This window comes from Arachis hypogaea, chromosome 2 (genome assembly GCF_003086295.3).
Source record: "Arachis hypogaea cultivar Tifrunner chromosome 2, arahy.Tifrunner.gnm2.J5K5, whole genome shotgun sequence".
Taxonomy (NCBI): Eukaryota; Viridiplantae; Streptophyta; class Magnoliopsida; order Fabales; family Fabaceae; genus Arachis; species Arachis hypogaea.
In genome coordinates, this window is record NC_092037.1 from 46,849,461 (window position 1) to 46,866,897 (window position 17,437).

The following is a 17,437-nucleotide window of genomic DNA, read 5'->3' on the forward strand; positions in this document are numbered from 1 at the left end:
AGAGCTGGCGCGGCAAGACAGTGGCTGCGCGATGGAGGCTTTGACGATCGAGCGGTGGCTTCGCGATGGAGGGAAGGAAGTTTGCGACATTTTCTGCGCGAAGGAAGGGAAGTGAGGGAGCAGGCGGTGGCTGTTCAAAGTTGGAAGTTACGACGGCAGCGGTGGTTGGACGGAAGTGGTGGTGGCTGGACGGAGAGTGAGAGTGGAGACTGGAAACGTGAGAGGTGAGAGGTGAGAGGTGAGAGTGAGTGTGGAAGCTCGAGAGAGGATAGGGGTGAGGTCTGTGCCTCTGTGATTAGGGTTCCCTTTGGCCCTTCAACATGCAAAACGCGGCATTTGGGGAAAATATAAAAAACCGGTCGGGTCACGGTTCGGTTCGACCGACCGGTTCCCGGCCGGTTCGACGGGCCAACATCGGTTTTCAAATTCTGCGGTTTTGTGTTTTGTTCGAACCGTATTTGCTAACGGTTCCCGGTTCGACCGGTCCGACCGGCCGGTTCGAACCGATTTTCAGAACATTGAATTTGGTGTTTAGTGATTTTTATATGTTTATTGAGTTGCATGTGTGATTTTGATCATTTGTGGTTCATAGCTTTTATTATTTTCCCAATTTTGCCATGTTTTATGATTATGCCCACTATGTGTTTGACGAAATGCCAATTTTGATTATGGGGTAGATTTTCATCCCTTGGCTTGGAAAAATGAGTATATGGATTACTAGAGTCATAATGTCCGACATTTAGTGATAATTCTTGGGTTGTTAGTTGTTATGGTTTCCGCTAACGCTAACGTTTTACTAAGGTAATTAGTAAGTTATCTAGGATTTGTGGATTAATAACAATTATGCGCACTTGACTTACTCTTCGATGTTAAGGGTAGACTAAGTGAGATTAATCCATCATAATTATCATAGTTATGGTTATGGCAAGGAAGGAACTCCATAAATCATCCCAAGTCAAGGTTCCATTTATGTTTTAAACCACTTTTTCACCAATTTTGAGTCTTACTTGTTCATATTACATACATAGTTCTTTAATTCCTTCATTAGTTTATTAATTGCAATTTTGCATCGTTCTTTTATCTCTTTATTGCTTGCCTCACTATTGAAAACCCCTTGATTTTCACAACCAAAAATTGTGTGCTCATTAGGCATTAGTTCCTAGGGAAGATGACCCGAGATTTAAGTACTCTCAGTTAATTTGAATTTGGAAAATCAAACTTTGATTATTGATGCCAGGGCATCTTGGCTAGTTTCAGAAGCCATTTTTAGTTTATTTTAGAGTAGTTTCATGCATTTCTTAGGCAATAAGTAAGTATTTGGATGAAAAATTCATGCATACCTTTATTTAATCAAACATTGTTATTCTGATGCATTTTCATACGAATTTTGCTATGTTTACTTGTTGATTATGAATGATGCAATTTCTTGTGAGATTAGCAAAGCATTGATGCATTTTGTTTGGTTAATGATAGGTGGAAAGGAAGCTAAGAAAAGGGAAGGCAAAGAAGCAACAAGAAGGCCATGAGAGGAGGCAAAGGGAAGCAACGTTGGAGCCAAAGTTGGTGCTCCAACGTTGCTGGAAACGTCACTCCCCACAGCTTGAAGGGGTATACTTCCAACAAGAATAACTTGAGCTATAGAGCTTCAAATGAGGTGATTCCAAAAACATTGGAAAGTAGGAATCAAGGGCTTTCCAAGAATATATGGAACTACATGTTTGACACTAAAATTGAGGGAAAAAACTGCCCCAAAAAGTGCATAAACGAACATGGTACCAACCTGTAGTAAGGCCAGCTGACCTTTGCACCTTCGATGGAGTATAACTCGAGCTATGAAGCTCCAAATGATGCTCTTCCAACGGAATTGGAAAGTAGACATTCAGGGCTTTCCAACAAAATATAATAATATGGGGTGGACATCACGTTTGAGCTTCCGAATCTGGCAATGTTCTCAACGTTTGTGCAAACGTTGGAGGTCCAACGTTGCCTCCAACGTTGCACTCCGACACTAGCGACCATGTCCCCTTCAAAGGAGCATAACTTGAGTTGCAGATGTCCAATTGAGGTGATTCCAGTTGGGTTAGAAAGTCGATATTCAGAGCTTTCTAACCATATATAATAGTCTATAATGGGCATGAAATTTGCAATGTTGACAAGAGGACAAAGTGACGTCCCAAAGCTTGATTTACAACATTTAGTTTAGAACTTGCAAATTTGGGCATCCGCGTGCAGCACGCGTACGCGTAAATGTGTGTTTTTGACTCATTTGCGCAGAAGCGCACGGTACGTGTACGTGCCACAACCGAACGTTGGAGGTCCAACGTTACCTCAAACGCTGCCTCCAACATCCGCGATGCCAAACTCAGAAGTTGGAGTTGAGAAATTTGAATCGACACGCACGCGTCAATACTGCGTACGCGCGGATACAAAAAATAGCAATGGGCGCGGAAGTGCACGGTACGCGTACGCGTGGGTTAGCTGACGTTGGCCCTCCAACGCTGAGTCAAATGCCAATAGCAGCAGAGTATGTTTTCTTTTCTGGTTTTCTTATGGAAGGCGTTTGAGTCAACGTTGGTCACCAAATGTTGACTCCAACTTTAAAGACCAGAATGCACCATTGGCACCTCTCTATGCCTAACTGCTTCAACCACAGCCCACATCCAAGTACTTGATCCAATTGAAGATGAGAAGAGGGTTATAAATAGAAGAATTGTTGAAGATTGAAGGAGCTTTCGGGAGGCTCTGAGGGGGGCTCTGGGAGCTCAACATTCTGTTATTTCTCTTCTGCACTTTTTTTCCTTTTTAGTTTTATGTATTTTCTTTTTCTTTTACTTCCTAGCTAGGCTTTAATTTTCATGCACTCTTCTTCTCTATAAATTGAATTGATCTATGAACAACTAACCCCTTCATTGGGTTAGGGAGCTCTATTGTAATTCAATGGATCAATAGTAATTTTTATCTTCTTCTTCTTTCTTTTCTCTTGATTTTTGTTAGAAAGCTTTCAGTCTTAACTCAATTGGATAGTTGTCTTGAGAGAGAAGATATCCATAATTGGAGTTTTTCGGAGCCTTCAGAGAGGAATGAAGAATTTATGCTAGAATTGTTTTCTCACATTGGATTAGATTGGGGTTTGGATGGATATAGTGACATGTAATCCCATCAACACTTTGATCTATGAATTTGTGTGGCATAGTTAGTGACCAAACTTCAACTCTTCCCATGAGCAATTAAATCAAGACATTGGGCAATTGTTCATGCTTAGAGAGATCGGTGAGCCAAGACATTAGGATCCGATCATCTAAGATTGCCAAGCAATGTCAATGAATGCATTGATTGATGAAGAGGTGAAAATAATTTGATCCGGAGAATTCAATATCTCCTAAAACCAAATGAATCCCCCTTCTCTGATCTACCCATTCTTTTACATTCTGCTTCTTTAATTTTCATGCTAATTCCCCATTTCCCTTTTAATTTCCAGCAATTTAAGATTCTGTCACTTTAATTCTCTGCAATTTAATTTTCTGTTCCTTTAATTTCTTGCAATTTAAGTTTCCCGCCAATTTACTTTCTACAATCTCAAACCCAATCTGATTTCGCTCAACTAGCATAATTCTCCAGTTATAATTGCTCGATCTACCAATCCCTGTGGGATTCGACCTCACTCTACAGTGAATTTTTACTTGACGATAATTTGGTGCACTTGCTGGAAGGACATTTGTTGAGAGACGGTTTCCAAGCGAATCAATTATGGGGATTGCTTGTCTGTCTAGGCTATGCTTGCAACGAAAATATTCTATATTGTGAAATTCTAGATCGGCACAAATTCACTCATCATCCCATTTTGTCATCTCCAACATCGGGAGAAGGTTAAATAGGCATAGTTAGTCTTAATCCATAGGTCTTACTCGTCAATAAAAACAAGAACAACTAACAACCCTAAATCACCAATCAATATTGGACATCAACAACTCTTGTGTCACTAACCACGATATGATAATTACAAGAGCGAACCCAATTAGTCAACCTCTAATGGTGAAATAAGTCAACCAGGTTTAATCAAATCTCAATCCATAGGTCTTACTCGTTAATGGAAACGGGAACAATTAAAATCCCTAAATTATCAATCAATTCGGACATTAGTGATTCAAGGTCACCTCAATTACTCAATTCCAAGCCAAGAGTGTAAAAATCTACCCTAAACTAAGAGAAGTATTTTCACAAACAATTGAAAAGCATAAAAGTAAACATGGTAAAATAGCAAGAATAAAAAAATCTTAAACTACCAAATGCAAGAAAGTAATAGCAATAATAAAAAGGAGCAATAATAAGCATGAAAACATAAATTGCAATCAAGAAAATCAAAATCAACAAGAGTTCATAAACATGGGAAAAACAAAATAAAAGAAATAGCAAGTAAAACTACAAGAATTAAAATGCTAGAACAATAACAAATAAAGAAAACTAAATCAAAACAAGAATTAAAACCTAAACTAAGGAAAAACTAAACCTAAAACCATAATTCCTAGAGACAAGAAACAGCTTCCCTTTCTAGAATTTTATCCTAAAATATGGCCAAAACTATCCTATTGCTTTCCCATTGTTCCTTTTCTTGAGTCTAGCTTGAAATATTTTGGAAATGAGTTGGAATTGGGCCTTGAAAGGCCCTGAAATCACCAGCCACGTGTTTTCTTAAGTGAACCACGTGCCCTCAGTTATGCATACGCATATGCCATGCGTACGCACAAGTTGGTCGAAATGCAAGTCATGCGTATGCATGAGGCATGCATACGCATGACCCTGAAATGCTCTAAAACTTCATTTCTTCATGAATTCTCCACTTTGCATATTTTTCTTCACTTCTTCAAACCATCGTGGCCTTCTAAGTCTGAAATTACTCAACAAACACATCAAGGCATCGAATGGAATTTAAGTGAATTAAATTTAGCAATTTTAAAGCACAAATAGCATGTTTTTAATCATCAAGCACAATTACAAAAAATTTGCAAAACTATGCTATTTCAGTAAATAAATGCAAGATAAGTTGATAAAATCCACTCATTTCAGTCCAAAATAAACCATAAAATTGTGGTTTATCAGTTGACTCTCATCAACAAGAAGTCGATTTGAGAGAATGTCATCCACTCCTATAAGTTATAAGATATTCGTCTCTCTTTTTAAAATATGTATTTGCAATGAGAAAGTCAAATGTTGACGAAAAGTCCAAAATAGTTTTATCCTTGGTATTGACCACCCGGAAACCATAGCCTCCGTGAATACTTTTATACCCATTCACTTCTCTTCCAACACGGCCATATAAATCTCCTCCGTGAATACTTTTATACTCATTCACTTCTCTTCCAACACAGCCATATAAATCTCCTCCTAAGGTATGTCTTGGACCAAATTCTTTAGATCCTCCCAAAATCTTATCTTGTGTTGCTCGTCGAAACCCACTTGCGGTGTATAGATGCTAATTACATGAAAAGTTCCTCGTCGAAACCTACATGTAACGCTATGTAGAAGAAGATTATGGTGACATAAATATTCAGGGAAAGAAAATCAATTTTGTTTGACCACAAAAATACGGAAAAGTCTGCAACAATGTAACATTTAGGTAGCTCCCTATACATCATAAATGAATAAAAGATAGTAGTATTTGCAAAAAGATCAGGCTGTTAATTTCAGTTCAGAGTTCAAAATATATTCAAACAGAGATGCAACAACTATTCTTCGTTTCACCTACTCAATTACCTCTTCTGGTTTTGGAAGATCGTTTGTCCTACCAACCATTTTTAAATTTTATTACAAATATAATATCAAACATGCAGCTATATCAGTTACGGTATCCTAATTTATCACTCAAAGAAAACTTCTTTAATACAAAATGATAAAATTATATTAAGAAAGTATTTTCAGCCATTTAACTTACTTAGAAACGAATAATTCTATACAAAAATGGGAAAAAGAAAGCTAGCTAATAGACCAAATAGACCTTGTTCAGCATTATATTAGGTATATTCTTATCTTGAATGTAGAACTATATATATGGGCAATACAATGCGGAACTGACAATATCTCCCACCTATGCGACAATTATTATCAGCTAATGTGCATACATTTTCCCTTATGAGTGTCATTTCTTCTTTCTTATTTTTTTATTGGATCACAGTAAATAAACAATTATAAATAAACTAATATATAAACTCTGCAAAACTTTTTGATGAGGAAGGGACTGACATTGTTCATAAAGAATATACCTGCAGCAAGGCATTGATCTTGTGGGGATTTTTATGTAGTGTTCAAGCTTGAAATTACTGAGAAATGAAACGGCTAGAGACATGCTAATGTAGCCATAAGTTTTGAAGCAAACACTTGCAATTGGTTATATGAGACCAAAGACACTACCAATAAGAGAAGCCTTAAGACAAACTTCAAGTAACTATCTTCTACTTGCAATCACTGTCATTCCTCCTAGAAAAATATATCTAAATCCCCAATTGCAACATGAATGTCAACAACCCAAGTAATTTGAGATAATAATGAAAATTTTGGTTATAGTTTTAGCAAAACACATCACAGACAAGCAAAACTGATTATAGTCTTATATTTGTAAATATATATTCACCAAAAACGTCTTATTGGTGCTTTTTCCTGCTACGACGATGTAAACAATTATCTAACCTGGGAACTATGTCTACAATAGAAAATATTCAAAAAAATATTGTCCTATAAAGCCTAATGTAAGATACTTAAAAATTCAACTACCAAAATATTCTATATAAGTGCTTTGTATTATGAATTTGCATATAGAGTTTCAAGCAAACAATGAAATCCAAGTCTAGATTTAAAAATGTCTAGGAGAAGACAAAAGAGTAGTACCTCATCCTGTTCAATTATTAAACAAAAAAGGCCAAAACACGTAATTAGTAACCACAAAGAGATTTAGAGAATAATGCAATCATCACAAAACATTCAAATAAAACAAAGAGAACCAAAGATATATACCTCTACTAACCTTCAGAAAGTGGCTTCCTATTTGGTGGTGCAAGGTCTTGTCTAGTTCATTCACAACCATATTCACTGACAATAGCAAAATTCAGTGAATTTTGTAAACATGATTTTAGCTCCTAGTTACCTGCTATCACTGAAAAAAAAAGATTTAGATCACATAAATTTCCTAAACGTGTTGTGATTTTTCAAATATATGAAAACACAGCTTTTTGGTAAAGTTTAAAAGTCAAATAAATACTTCCTTAGTTTCATTGATTTCAAAGAGACACATTGATTTTACGTGGCTATTCTAACCTAGAAGTAATAGTTTCATTGATTTCACAGAGACACATTGATTTTACGTGGCTATTCTAACCTAAAAGTAAATTACTTCTGTAATACCGCCCATGATAGGATATCAAAGCTCATCGTTCTCTTCACAGGTGTCATCATCTTGCTGCTAGCTGCTCCTTCATCGTTCTCTTCTTTAAATGTAGCACGTCATTCTGAAGATATTAACATGAAAATCCATATTCAATTTCAATTAGCGTTTTCAATCAATCAAACAACAAAATAAAGTATATCCAAGCGAGAGAACTAACCATCCTTCATTCGCAGCACTCACCAGCAAAGAAACAGCAGCGCCACCGTCCTGCAGAGGACGCAGCTCTGCGGATCCAACAGCGACGGTGGACTCCATCACCGCCGTCGCCTCGTTCCTCTTCTTTTCTCTGTCGATTTAGCTTGCTTCCCTATGACTGTCGCTGTTGTCGCCACCTCCTTCTCCTTCTTCCGTCGTCCTTACATTCTTCACCGTCATTTTCTTCTTCTCTGCGATGTTGGCCATCTTTCTCGTCTTTCTTCACTGTTGTTCTCTTATTCTTCTGTCGTCTTTTCTTTCTTCAACCATCATTTTCTTTGTTCGTCGCCACCCTCTTCTCTGTGACCGTCGGTTTCTTTCTTTCTCTCTTTCCTTCTTTTCTTTCTTCACAATTTAACTAACATATATATGAAGACAGTTGTAACCAAATTATTTTGAATTCCAATTTGAATCAAAATCCCGCCAATTGTTTTGTTCATAAATCTTCAGATTTTTTATTTGCTAGGTGTCCAACTCTAAAAACAAACACTTGTCAACTACACATAGCTCCACGTGTCGAACATGGAACACTCCACTTGTCGAGCACAGACCTCTTTACTATTCTCCTATTATTATATAATTATATTAATTAATAATTAATAATTAATATTAATATATTAATAGTGTAAAACCCGGACTACGTCCGGACTAAATATTATTCTATTATAAAAATTTATTGATAATAATTGTTATTTTTAATTTAAAAAATTTTTTTGTAAAAAAAATAAAAAATTTGTTGTACAAAATATAAGATTATTCCATCTTCTGTTTTTAGAAACCAAAATAATCTTATTAATTTTTTAGTTCATATTAGCATAGTTGTCAGAACCGAACCGGTAATCGAACCGGTCAAATCACTGGGTCACTGGATCACTGGTTCAACCGGTGGGTCACTGGTTGAACCGGTTGACTCGGTACTATATAAATAAAAATAAAAATAGTCAAAAACTTAAAATTAAATTTTGAAAAATACATATTTTTACTAATATTTTAAGAACAATTAAGTTGAATTCTATAAATAATTAATACAAAAATAGACATATAATTAGTTCATACTACTATATAGTATCTTAATTAGACACAATAAGAATAACAATCTATGAATTATATCCAAAGAATAATTTTAAAGTCTAAATATTTTTGTATAATTGAATAATTATATAAATTAATTTTTTTCTCAGAATAAATACTTTTTTTTATTTTTATATTCATTATTATTTTTTATTTTAAAATTAATTAATTTGTACTTCAATTAAAAAATAATTAATTTAAAAAATATTGAGTTAAGTATTTTCATGTATATATATATATATATATATATATATATATATATATATATATATATATGTATTAGTTATAAAAAAATGAAATATATATTATAAAAAGCATCAGCAATGCTAAATAAACAGGTAGCGCAGTGGTTGTCAACTTGTTCGACTCAAGTTCGACTCCTCCCTGCAAATGTATTTTTCCAAATCTAACAACCGCATGCTGACGTCATCAGCACGCAAGTTAGCCGTTGACCGGTTATCCGGTCGAACCGGCCGGTCCGGTCCGGTTTTTACAACTATGCATATTAGTGAATAAATATAAAAGATATTATGTTTATATATTTAAATAAATATTATTATACTCTGTTATTGTAATACAATTAAAAAAAATTAAAATTTTAATAAAAATAATTTATATTGTAATCATACGATGTACGAATACCAACTAAATGATATTTAATTATATTATTAGACCCCTAATATTTGCGTTACACACAAATCTTATATTTAATTTACTTTATTATATTTATGTATAGTTTATATACAAAAACATTAATACATATATTTATTGAAAGAATTAATTTATTTAGTACAAAAAATTCTTTTTATCTCAATCTTTTTTATTATATTGATGTTTAAACTGATAAATATTTTTAACTTACATCTTTTTTACTTCTAATAATAAATAAACGAAAAAAAAAGTTAATGAATTCAATAACAGACAAAATATAAATGAGAGAATTTACATTCATTTATGATTAATGTTTCACAAACATAATCATGCATGATACCAACTTCAATCAATTTGCACACAAATTTTCAAAGGATATAAATTTTATAGAATTTTAATTATGTTGGAATATTATTAATGAATGTTTTTAGCATAGCTAAATGATAATATTTTTTTGACAGTGATATAAAATTGAACAAAAAAAATACATAATTTGTTCAATTCTTCACTTTTTGGTATTTCTTTGTTAGTTTCTTTATTTTTCTTTTTTCTTTTATTTTCTTCTTTATTTGATGTGTCAGTATTCTTTATTTTTCTTTCTTCTTTCTTTTACATATACATATTTTTAAAAGCAACAGATCTTTTATGTTAAGTTTTCACTTTTTCTTAAATCCTTAAAACATGTAAATGAATGAGTTTGTTTAATCCAAACTTGCCAATATACCCTTATAAAAAAACTTATACATTTATAATTTTATGCTTGAAAAAATGGTATAGTAAAATTTTCTAAAACTAACTATTGGCCAGTTTTCCTTGCTATTAATATAGACTATAATACAATATAATTTTTTCCATAATCTTTAGCATACAACTACTAAAACTCGCTAATTGAAATTGTTATTTATAAATAAAGGTAGGAAAGCATATATAGATCTTATAAAATTAACGAGTTAGTTTTCTCACCATTTCAATATCTTAGAGACATTCAATAAATATTATTTTTGTTACCTTGATCCAAATATAAGAAATAAGAATATAAAAATATTAAAAATGAAACTCAATAATTTAAGGACTTTTATCATCTTTTGTAGCAAAAGATCTGCCCTTTTAACAGATCAATAGAATGAAAAACTTAAATCCTTCACTTGCTATTTATATGTTCAATAGTTCTTTTAACAGATAATTATGATTTTGCTCTCAAAGAGGAATAGCGTCATGTTTGAAGTTTGGCTTCCCCTAAAAAAGTAAATAAACAAAATAAGATCAAAGGCAAAACTCACTAATACAGAGCTTAATAAATATCACATTTGTAAAATATGATTAAAACAATAAAAATATGTGAAAAATAAAACCGAAAGTGGATTATGATCCAGATACTAACTTAATTAGAACGGAGGTTCACTATACTAAAAAATTATAAAAACTGATTTTGATATTACTTACTACAAAACTTTTTTACTGTAGACACTTCCAATCATATGTAATATGGGAGTACACACAAAAGACATATCAAAAGAACTATTATGCCCTTCTTCCCTTGACCCACAAAATTCTTAAATACTAATCTTTAATTAAAAAGATTTTGGGAGCCAGTTTACAATGTACTCATGATAAAAGATTGATAACTTATAACTGATAAATATTTAGTTGATTACCTTTGAAACTTTTTTTTTCACTTTATTATTTGCCCAGCTCAGAATATCAGTATCAATAATCTCGGATCTCAAATTTTCAGAAGTTGAACATGGTATAATCCTTGTCAGGCTATCAGCTGCTACAAAAAGCTATGAAACATAAAGGAGGAGAAGGAGACTATTATCCCTAAAATATAGATGAACACGAATAAACAAAATAATAACAAAGTACCCGTAGCACATCTAAACACCCTCCACCCTTCCTCCGGTCGGTGGCTATACTTCAGGTGGCAGATCAAAAAGAAAGAAACAGCAAAAACTAATGCACTTATTCACCAAGATATTCAAGGATTGTAAAAAAAAAAATTCAAGTAGCTTTTATAGATATCTCACCAAAAAAAATTAAAAAATAAAATTAGTAAACCAAGTGTCATGTTTACAAATTAAATTTCAATTCTCGTTTGTAAAGTAATAACTTTCATCCTTACTAAGTGTAACCTAAAGAATCAAGCAAAAAGAACGATGATGCTACCGTCACTAAAGTATTTTTACAACATCACTTACACGACTATAGTATGTCAACGAATCGAATATGTTTCTTCGTTGAAGTTTCGAATCTAAAAAGAGGTAGCAAAGGTGTTCAACCGACTTTTCATATTCTCCTCCATCTAAATGAGAATGTCACATAGATATGAAGAACATTTAAGAAATCATAATTCAAACCAATAAATGATTATACATTATAAACGAATAACAATAAGAATATATATGATATACAACATGACATACATATATTTAGTGACTTTTGTTTTTTATGTTTTAAGAGATGCCTAAGCCTACTTAATTTTCTAATAATAGAAAATTACTGTTTATTTAAGACAATTTCAATTATTACTTTTTCAGTCTGGATTGCATAATTTCAGATGTGCTGAAAAATAACAAAAAAATTCATCATACATTAGTCTTGTATGGACATATAAGTGTGCTAAGAATGTTATCTTAGTTATTTTTTCTTTTTCTTTTTAATTTTAAAAAATCTATAAAAATTAATTAAACGGATTAGTAGAACTGCTTATATAGGAATATTTGTTTTAAGATGCTAAATCTACCTACCATGAATATTGAGCACTTACATGTATAAAAATGTTCGTCATCTATTTCTTCAGCATTACTTGCTTCAATTACCAATGCTTCAAGATTAGGAAAACCACCAAAAGCACGAGATGGATGTATGCCTCTTGACATCTGAGAATTTTTGTCTCGCAAAATTACTGAATGAACTAATACTCCCTTTCATACTTCAATCACAATTAATTAACAAAATCAATATTTATATCTCATTAGAGTCTCGAGAGAATTGAACATGCGTACCTAGTGTAGTGTAATAACTTTGCCTCTTTCTCGTCAAGTAGTCCCTAAAGCTCTGCCAAGTTAATATTGAGATTCAAGATATCTCTTTTGAGTAGGTTGATGGCATTAATCTCTAAACTGATCTTCAACAGTGCAGGTAGTTGTGATTTTTATGAAGGCATGGCAACAGAAATTACTGGCAAAGTGAATGCATTCGAAAAACTTCTAACAAAAACATCTTACTTGAAAGTATGCCCAAAATAAAGGTCTTAGTTACCACTTACCAATACTCGAAAAATACTCACAAAATAAATCAGCTTGCACTACTTCTGAAGGGTAAGCTTCCCCTGAACCAAAAAAATGCACAACACTAAAACCGTGGAAAAACCCAACAAAAGAAAAGGAATATTACAATATTGTTCAAAGATGGTTAAAATACTTTCACCTACCAGCATAAGTTTTCTCCAGAACTTTCAACTATGAATCAATCTTCATTTTGTGCTTGATCTTGTTCTCACCTTTCACTGGCTTCTCCTTCCTCTCCTCTTCTTCCGAACCACTTCATCTTCCACTTGCCACCATCTTCTCTTTCCTTTGCCAGACACTCTTCTAACAGCAGCATTGTCCTACTACATTCTGTATCTTCTCTGCCAAAATATTACCACAATCACACACACAACAAAGGACACAAAGAAGCTTTGTCGTTGGCAATCCATTCAATCAGTTTTGTTGTTTATTTTTAATTTTGAAATATATGATTACAGGGCACAATTTGTTATTAAATCGCACAGAAGGAAATTACATCAAGAAATTTTTTCTTCTCCTCATATATGTATATTCCCTCATCTGTTGTCGTATCATTGCATATCACCAACCTTACCGCTATACAAAAACTATTTATGTAATTTAATTGGATTTTTGAAAATTTTAACTTTCAATTTAATCAAAAAATACTTGTATTAATAAAAAGTTAATTAAAAGACAAACTTAATATATTTGGTAAATCATTTTATATTATTTGAAAACTTTGAATGGATTGTTACAAATTAATCTAGCTATCTATAAACTTGCAATGATATCATTTTGTAGAATCAAACAGATGTCCAAAGAAGTACAAAAAAGAGAACAGAAAAAAAAAAGGAGAGAAACAAATCAGTCCTAATGTAAGATATATATAATTTCTTCAAACAAAATCACATATAAAATCATATTCTCTCTATATAAATTCATTTCTTCAAAAATGCTAAATAGTACCCTATCATCATGCATCGTCTCAAAAGCCAAAAAGATAGAGTTTAAAACAAATGGGAAAAACACTCAAAATATTCACAAAATTTGGTGGTAAATTCTAATGTTCAACTTAGTGGTCCATGTATTTTTGCAATCACAGTAGTCCATGTGTTTTGATATTTAATTTTAATTATATGTTTCAAAAGTTTTATCCTCCATGCTTGTAAATTAGCCACATAGATGTACTCTGTGTGCTAGACTCCATCATATGATTTACGTTTCATAAATTTATAATCTAAGATTTATGAAAAGATTGTTGTATTCCTACCTGAATTGGTATTTCTCGTTCCTCTCCCAGGACAGCATCTTTGCTACGCCAGCCTAATCATTTGACTGCCTCTTCTGACATAAATGTGTATTCTTGTAGCTTTGAGCTTTGTTTACTAAAAAGCCATGGGTAAACCAACTTATAACTGTAAAATAACATCTTGAAGCACATACAGTAAGAATACACATAGCTTGAATACACATTTCTGTGAATTACTATGTTAAAAGAAAGTTGTTTGCTAAATTCAATTAGCTGGTAATTATCTACAACTAAACATATAAGTTAGAAAAATTATTCTTCGTCATATCTGTTTCAAGATCAATGAGATTTTTTCACTTCTCAAATATCATTTGTCAAGAAAAGTAGTGATTCTACTAACCACTAAGCTATTGTCAGTCCAATCCAATGAACAATGTTGCTCGTTAATCAGATATGAGAAAATATATTTAATTTCTTATACTAATACTCCAGCTGCAATTATAAAAAAAATATATTTAATTTTGAAAACACATAGAAATAATCATAGCAGACTCTACAATTTTTTAAATGAATTTGATAAAACCTGTAGCACCATTCAGAAACATGGATCATAGGTTATGGGATATGTACTAAATGATTCAGACCAGTCATCTTTATGACTAATAAGCTTGAACTCAAGTTCTATACTGTAACAAACCAAATAAGAAAAACTATGGCATGGAACCTTGGAAACAAATTACGGTAGCTAAAGGAGGACAAATCCTTTATTTGGAATCCTTAGCCTTATTCTCCTATTTTCTGTCCCTTGACATGAGCAGTCCTTTAGTAGCAATTGTGTCATTGCTGGATCCACCCATGGGAGTGCTGATTCATCTCACATGATAATAGCATTCTTTAGGATCTCTGCATAACAATCCTCTTCATCTACCTACATGTTACCACAACACCATAATCTCAGTCAATTCCATCACATTTTCCAACCATAGATCACCGCTTATCAACAATCAGCTTATATATTTTCATTTAAATTTTGTCTAGTTTACATTTTTACTTTTAGAATCACATACCATAACATATCAAGTGATTTCACATATAGAAAAGAAATATTGAAAAAAGAAATTAACTGTCTCAATTTGCCTCCTGAAGGATAAGAGTCAGGTTTCCATCTTCAATAACCTTGAAAAAATAATAGAAAATGTTACTACTTACTACCAACTTGAACAAAACCTCAGCATTGAACATTAAATTAAAATTAACAGATAAAATGAAATAAATAAGCTTAAATAAGTGAAAATCTGATTTTAGGAAAAAATAAAAACCTTAAACACTGTCCATCTCTTTCTCAACTTTGGCCTGCATTTCGTGGAAGGCCCTAGCTTTCTTCTTCTCTGCTTCGGTGGGAAGATGGGTTAGTAAAGATAGGTAACAGAGTATTTGGTAGATGTAAACAATTATATAAGCTTTTAAAAGAAAAATAGTAAAAATAATTCACAAAAACTCACCTGAATGTATCTTCTTTGAGACTGAGGCATGATGAACACGGTTCAAAAAAGAGAAAGTAGATATGATGAAGTGCCAACTGTGTAAGGTTAAGGCTAGTACTTTCTACAAGTCGGACCAGGCTATAACCATTTTATATTTTCCAAAAGCCAAACAATAGAATTCAAGAAAAATATATTAAGCTAATAAATTGAAATAAGAAAAAACTAACAGGACTCATAAACTGCATTCCTCAGTGATACCTACTAAACTCAATGTTGGGTATGAGTAGATCATATTTAATTTAGATTCCAACATGCTAGCATATGTAAGATGAATCTGATTAGAATATTATTTCTGTATAGCCTTAGCAATTTTTTTATGGTTTTTCTCGTCCTGTTTTTTCTTTCTTTCTATATGTCAGTGAACATTCCATAAGGAAAAAATTTGCCTATTATATACTTACAACTAAAGCTGAATGAACTCAACGGATTGAACATTCCTAAAAAGAGAAAGTAATAAATAAGCATATTGAACAATAAAAAATATGCCATTGCCTATTTTATATTATTGGATACTTTCTTTCTTCAATGTCAACGGCATATTTTTCATTGTTGGATTATAGGCAAATTTTTTTAATACACACTAAATGATTGGCTTTTGTTTATCTCCTAAAAAGAAAAAGTAATAAATAAAAAGATTAAAAATATGAAATCAGAGAACAACATTACCTTATCTTTGAGCATGTGAATTGTTAACAGAACCTGTGCTACAGCAATAACAGAGAGAATAATCTAAGTTAGGCATAGGCATAGCCATCAAAATCAGATTAACAAAGTTTTGAGTTAGTAATTCTAAAATCAACAATAACTAATTAAAACAAAATTAAGGCACCAAATTGTACATATGAAAAGGAATATATAGTATAACTAATCCAAGTTTGCAAAACTACTATATAGATATAGCAATCCAGTTCTAAAAACTTTAAAAATAAAAAATTAGATGAAACAGCAAACAGGCCTTGAATCTCTTTTTCATTTCCTGAGCAAAACATTGGCATAAATAGAAGACGAAATTTTTTTAATATAAGGAAAACCTGACCTGCTGAAATACTTGAAGAGTAAAGCTTCCAATTGCACGAAATACTTGAAGAGTAAAGCTTGGAAATGATTCCACAATGGCACCAAAAGCCCTAACTAAAACAAGGTACTTTATTAAAAAACAATCTATAACATATAAATGAATCAAAGCCTCACACACAACATTATATTTGGAGTACTCATATGCACAAATGACACTGCATCTATTCATAAAAATAATCATGGAAAAAGAAAAAAAACTAAAAAAAAAAAGAAGAAAATACTTGAAACTGAACAAATGGATTCATTCACTTTTGTTTTTTTCCATAAGAATAAGCCCTAAATCATTGCATCACACATTTATTATTCACTTACCAGCAGAAGTTTTCTCCAAAACTTGCAATTCATAATCTTCATTTTGCACTTGATCTTGTTCTCATCCTCCACTGGCTTCCCCTTCCTCTTATCTTTTCTGAACCAACACTCTCTATACCCCGAAGATCAAAGCTTCCAATTGCACGAAATACTCGAAGCTAGAGACAAAGAACCACAGAAATCTCCCAAAATGAAAAAAAAAACAAACAAAAAACCACAAATAATGCTGCAATTTATTCCCTCAGTCAGAGAGTAGTAAAGATGGAGCGAGAATGAATCTGAATAACTAAATCTAATATATGATTTGATTAATCAAGAAATGAACGCATTGAACAGGAGGTGATCAAATCAAATATTCACATTGAAGAGTTAAAATGGATCTTTGAGATGGGACCCGATAGGTGTTGTGGAACTTGTAGAATACATTTTTGTCTCTTCTTCCCTTCTCTCTCGATCTGGTCTCCTTATCTGTCACCGCCACCTTGTCGCCACCCTCTTTTCCTTCTTCAGTCGTATTTCTTTTCTTCACCTTCATGTTTTCTTCTCTATAACATTTTGTATTTCTCTTTCTTCCTATCGTTCTGTCTTTCTCTATTCCTCACATTGTGAACCATGATTTTGAATTTGAATT

The 17,437-nt window shown here is 32.5% G+C and overlaps 1 protein-coding gene across 2 annotated transcripts; it reads right to left on the minus strand.

The window, feature by feature from the left end:
* Positions 1–10,394: 10,394 nt before the first annotated feature.
* Positions 10,395–16,832, minus strand: LOC112743826 (uncharacterized). Of its 2 annotated transcripts, XR_011872644.1 has the most exons (9): positions 16,454–16,832; positions 16,084–16,116; positions 15,376–15,396; positions 15,193–15,261; positions 14,998–15,049; positions 13,895–14,801; positions 12,786–12,983; positions 12,358–12,683; positions 10,395–12,231 (listed from the first exon to the last, which is right to left on the minus strand). XR_011872644.1 is itself a non-coding variant. In XM_072217413.1 (5 exons), the coding sequence occupies exons 1-5, from the start codon at positions 16,673–16,675 to the stop codon at positions 14,748–14,750; spliced, it is 399 nt and encodes a 132-aa protein (XP_072073514.1). In that variant the 5' UTR covers positions 16,676–16,832; the 3' UTR covers positions 14,608–14,747. The 2 variants fall into 2 exon arrangements, 1 of the variants encoding a protein (XP_072073514.1); XM_072217413.1 differs by lacking the exons at positions 10,395–12,231; positions 12,358–12,683; positions 12,786–12,983; positions 14,998–15,049 and having other exon boundaries at positions 14,608–14,801.
* Between the last annotated feature and the right edge of the window lie 605 nt (positions 16,833–17,437).

Coding starts and splice junctions, on each gene's coding strand:
- LOC112743826 (XM_072217413.1), bottom strand. CDS start 16,675: ATGATTATTTTTATGAATAGATGCAGTGTCATTTGTGCATATGAGTAC. Junction 15,397..16,083: donor TTCACATGCTCAAAGATAAG/GTAATGTTGTTC, acceptor ATCATGCCTCAG/TCTCAAAGAAGATACATTCA. Junction 14,802..15,192: donor AGAGATGGACAGTGTTTAAG/GTTTTTATTTTT, acceptor GGTAACATGTAG/GTAGATGAAGAGGATTGTTA.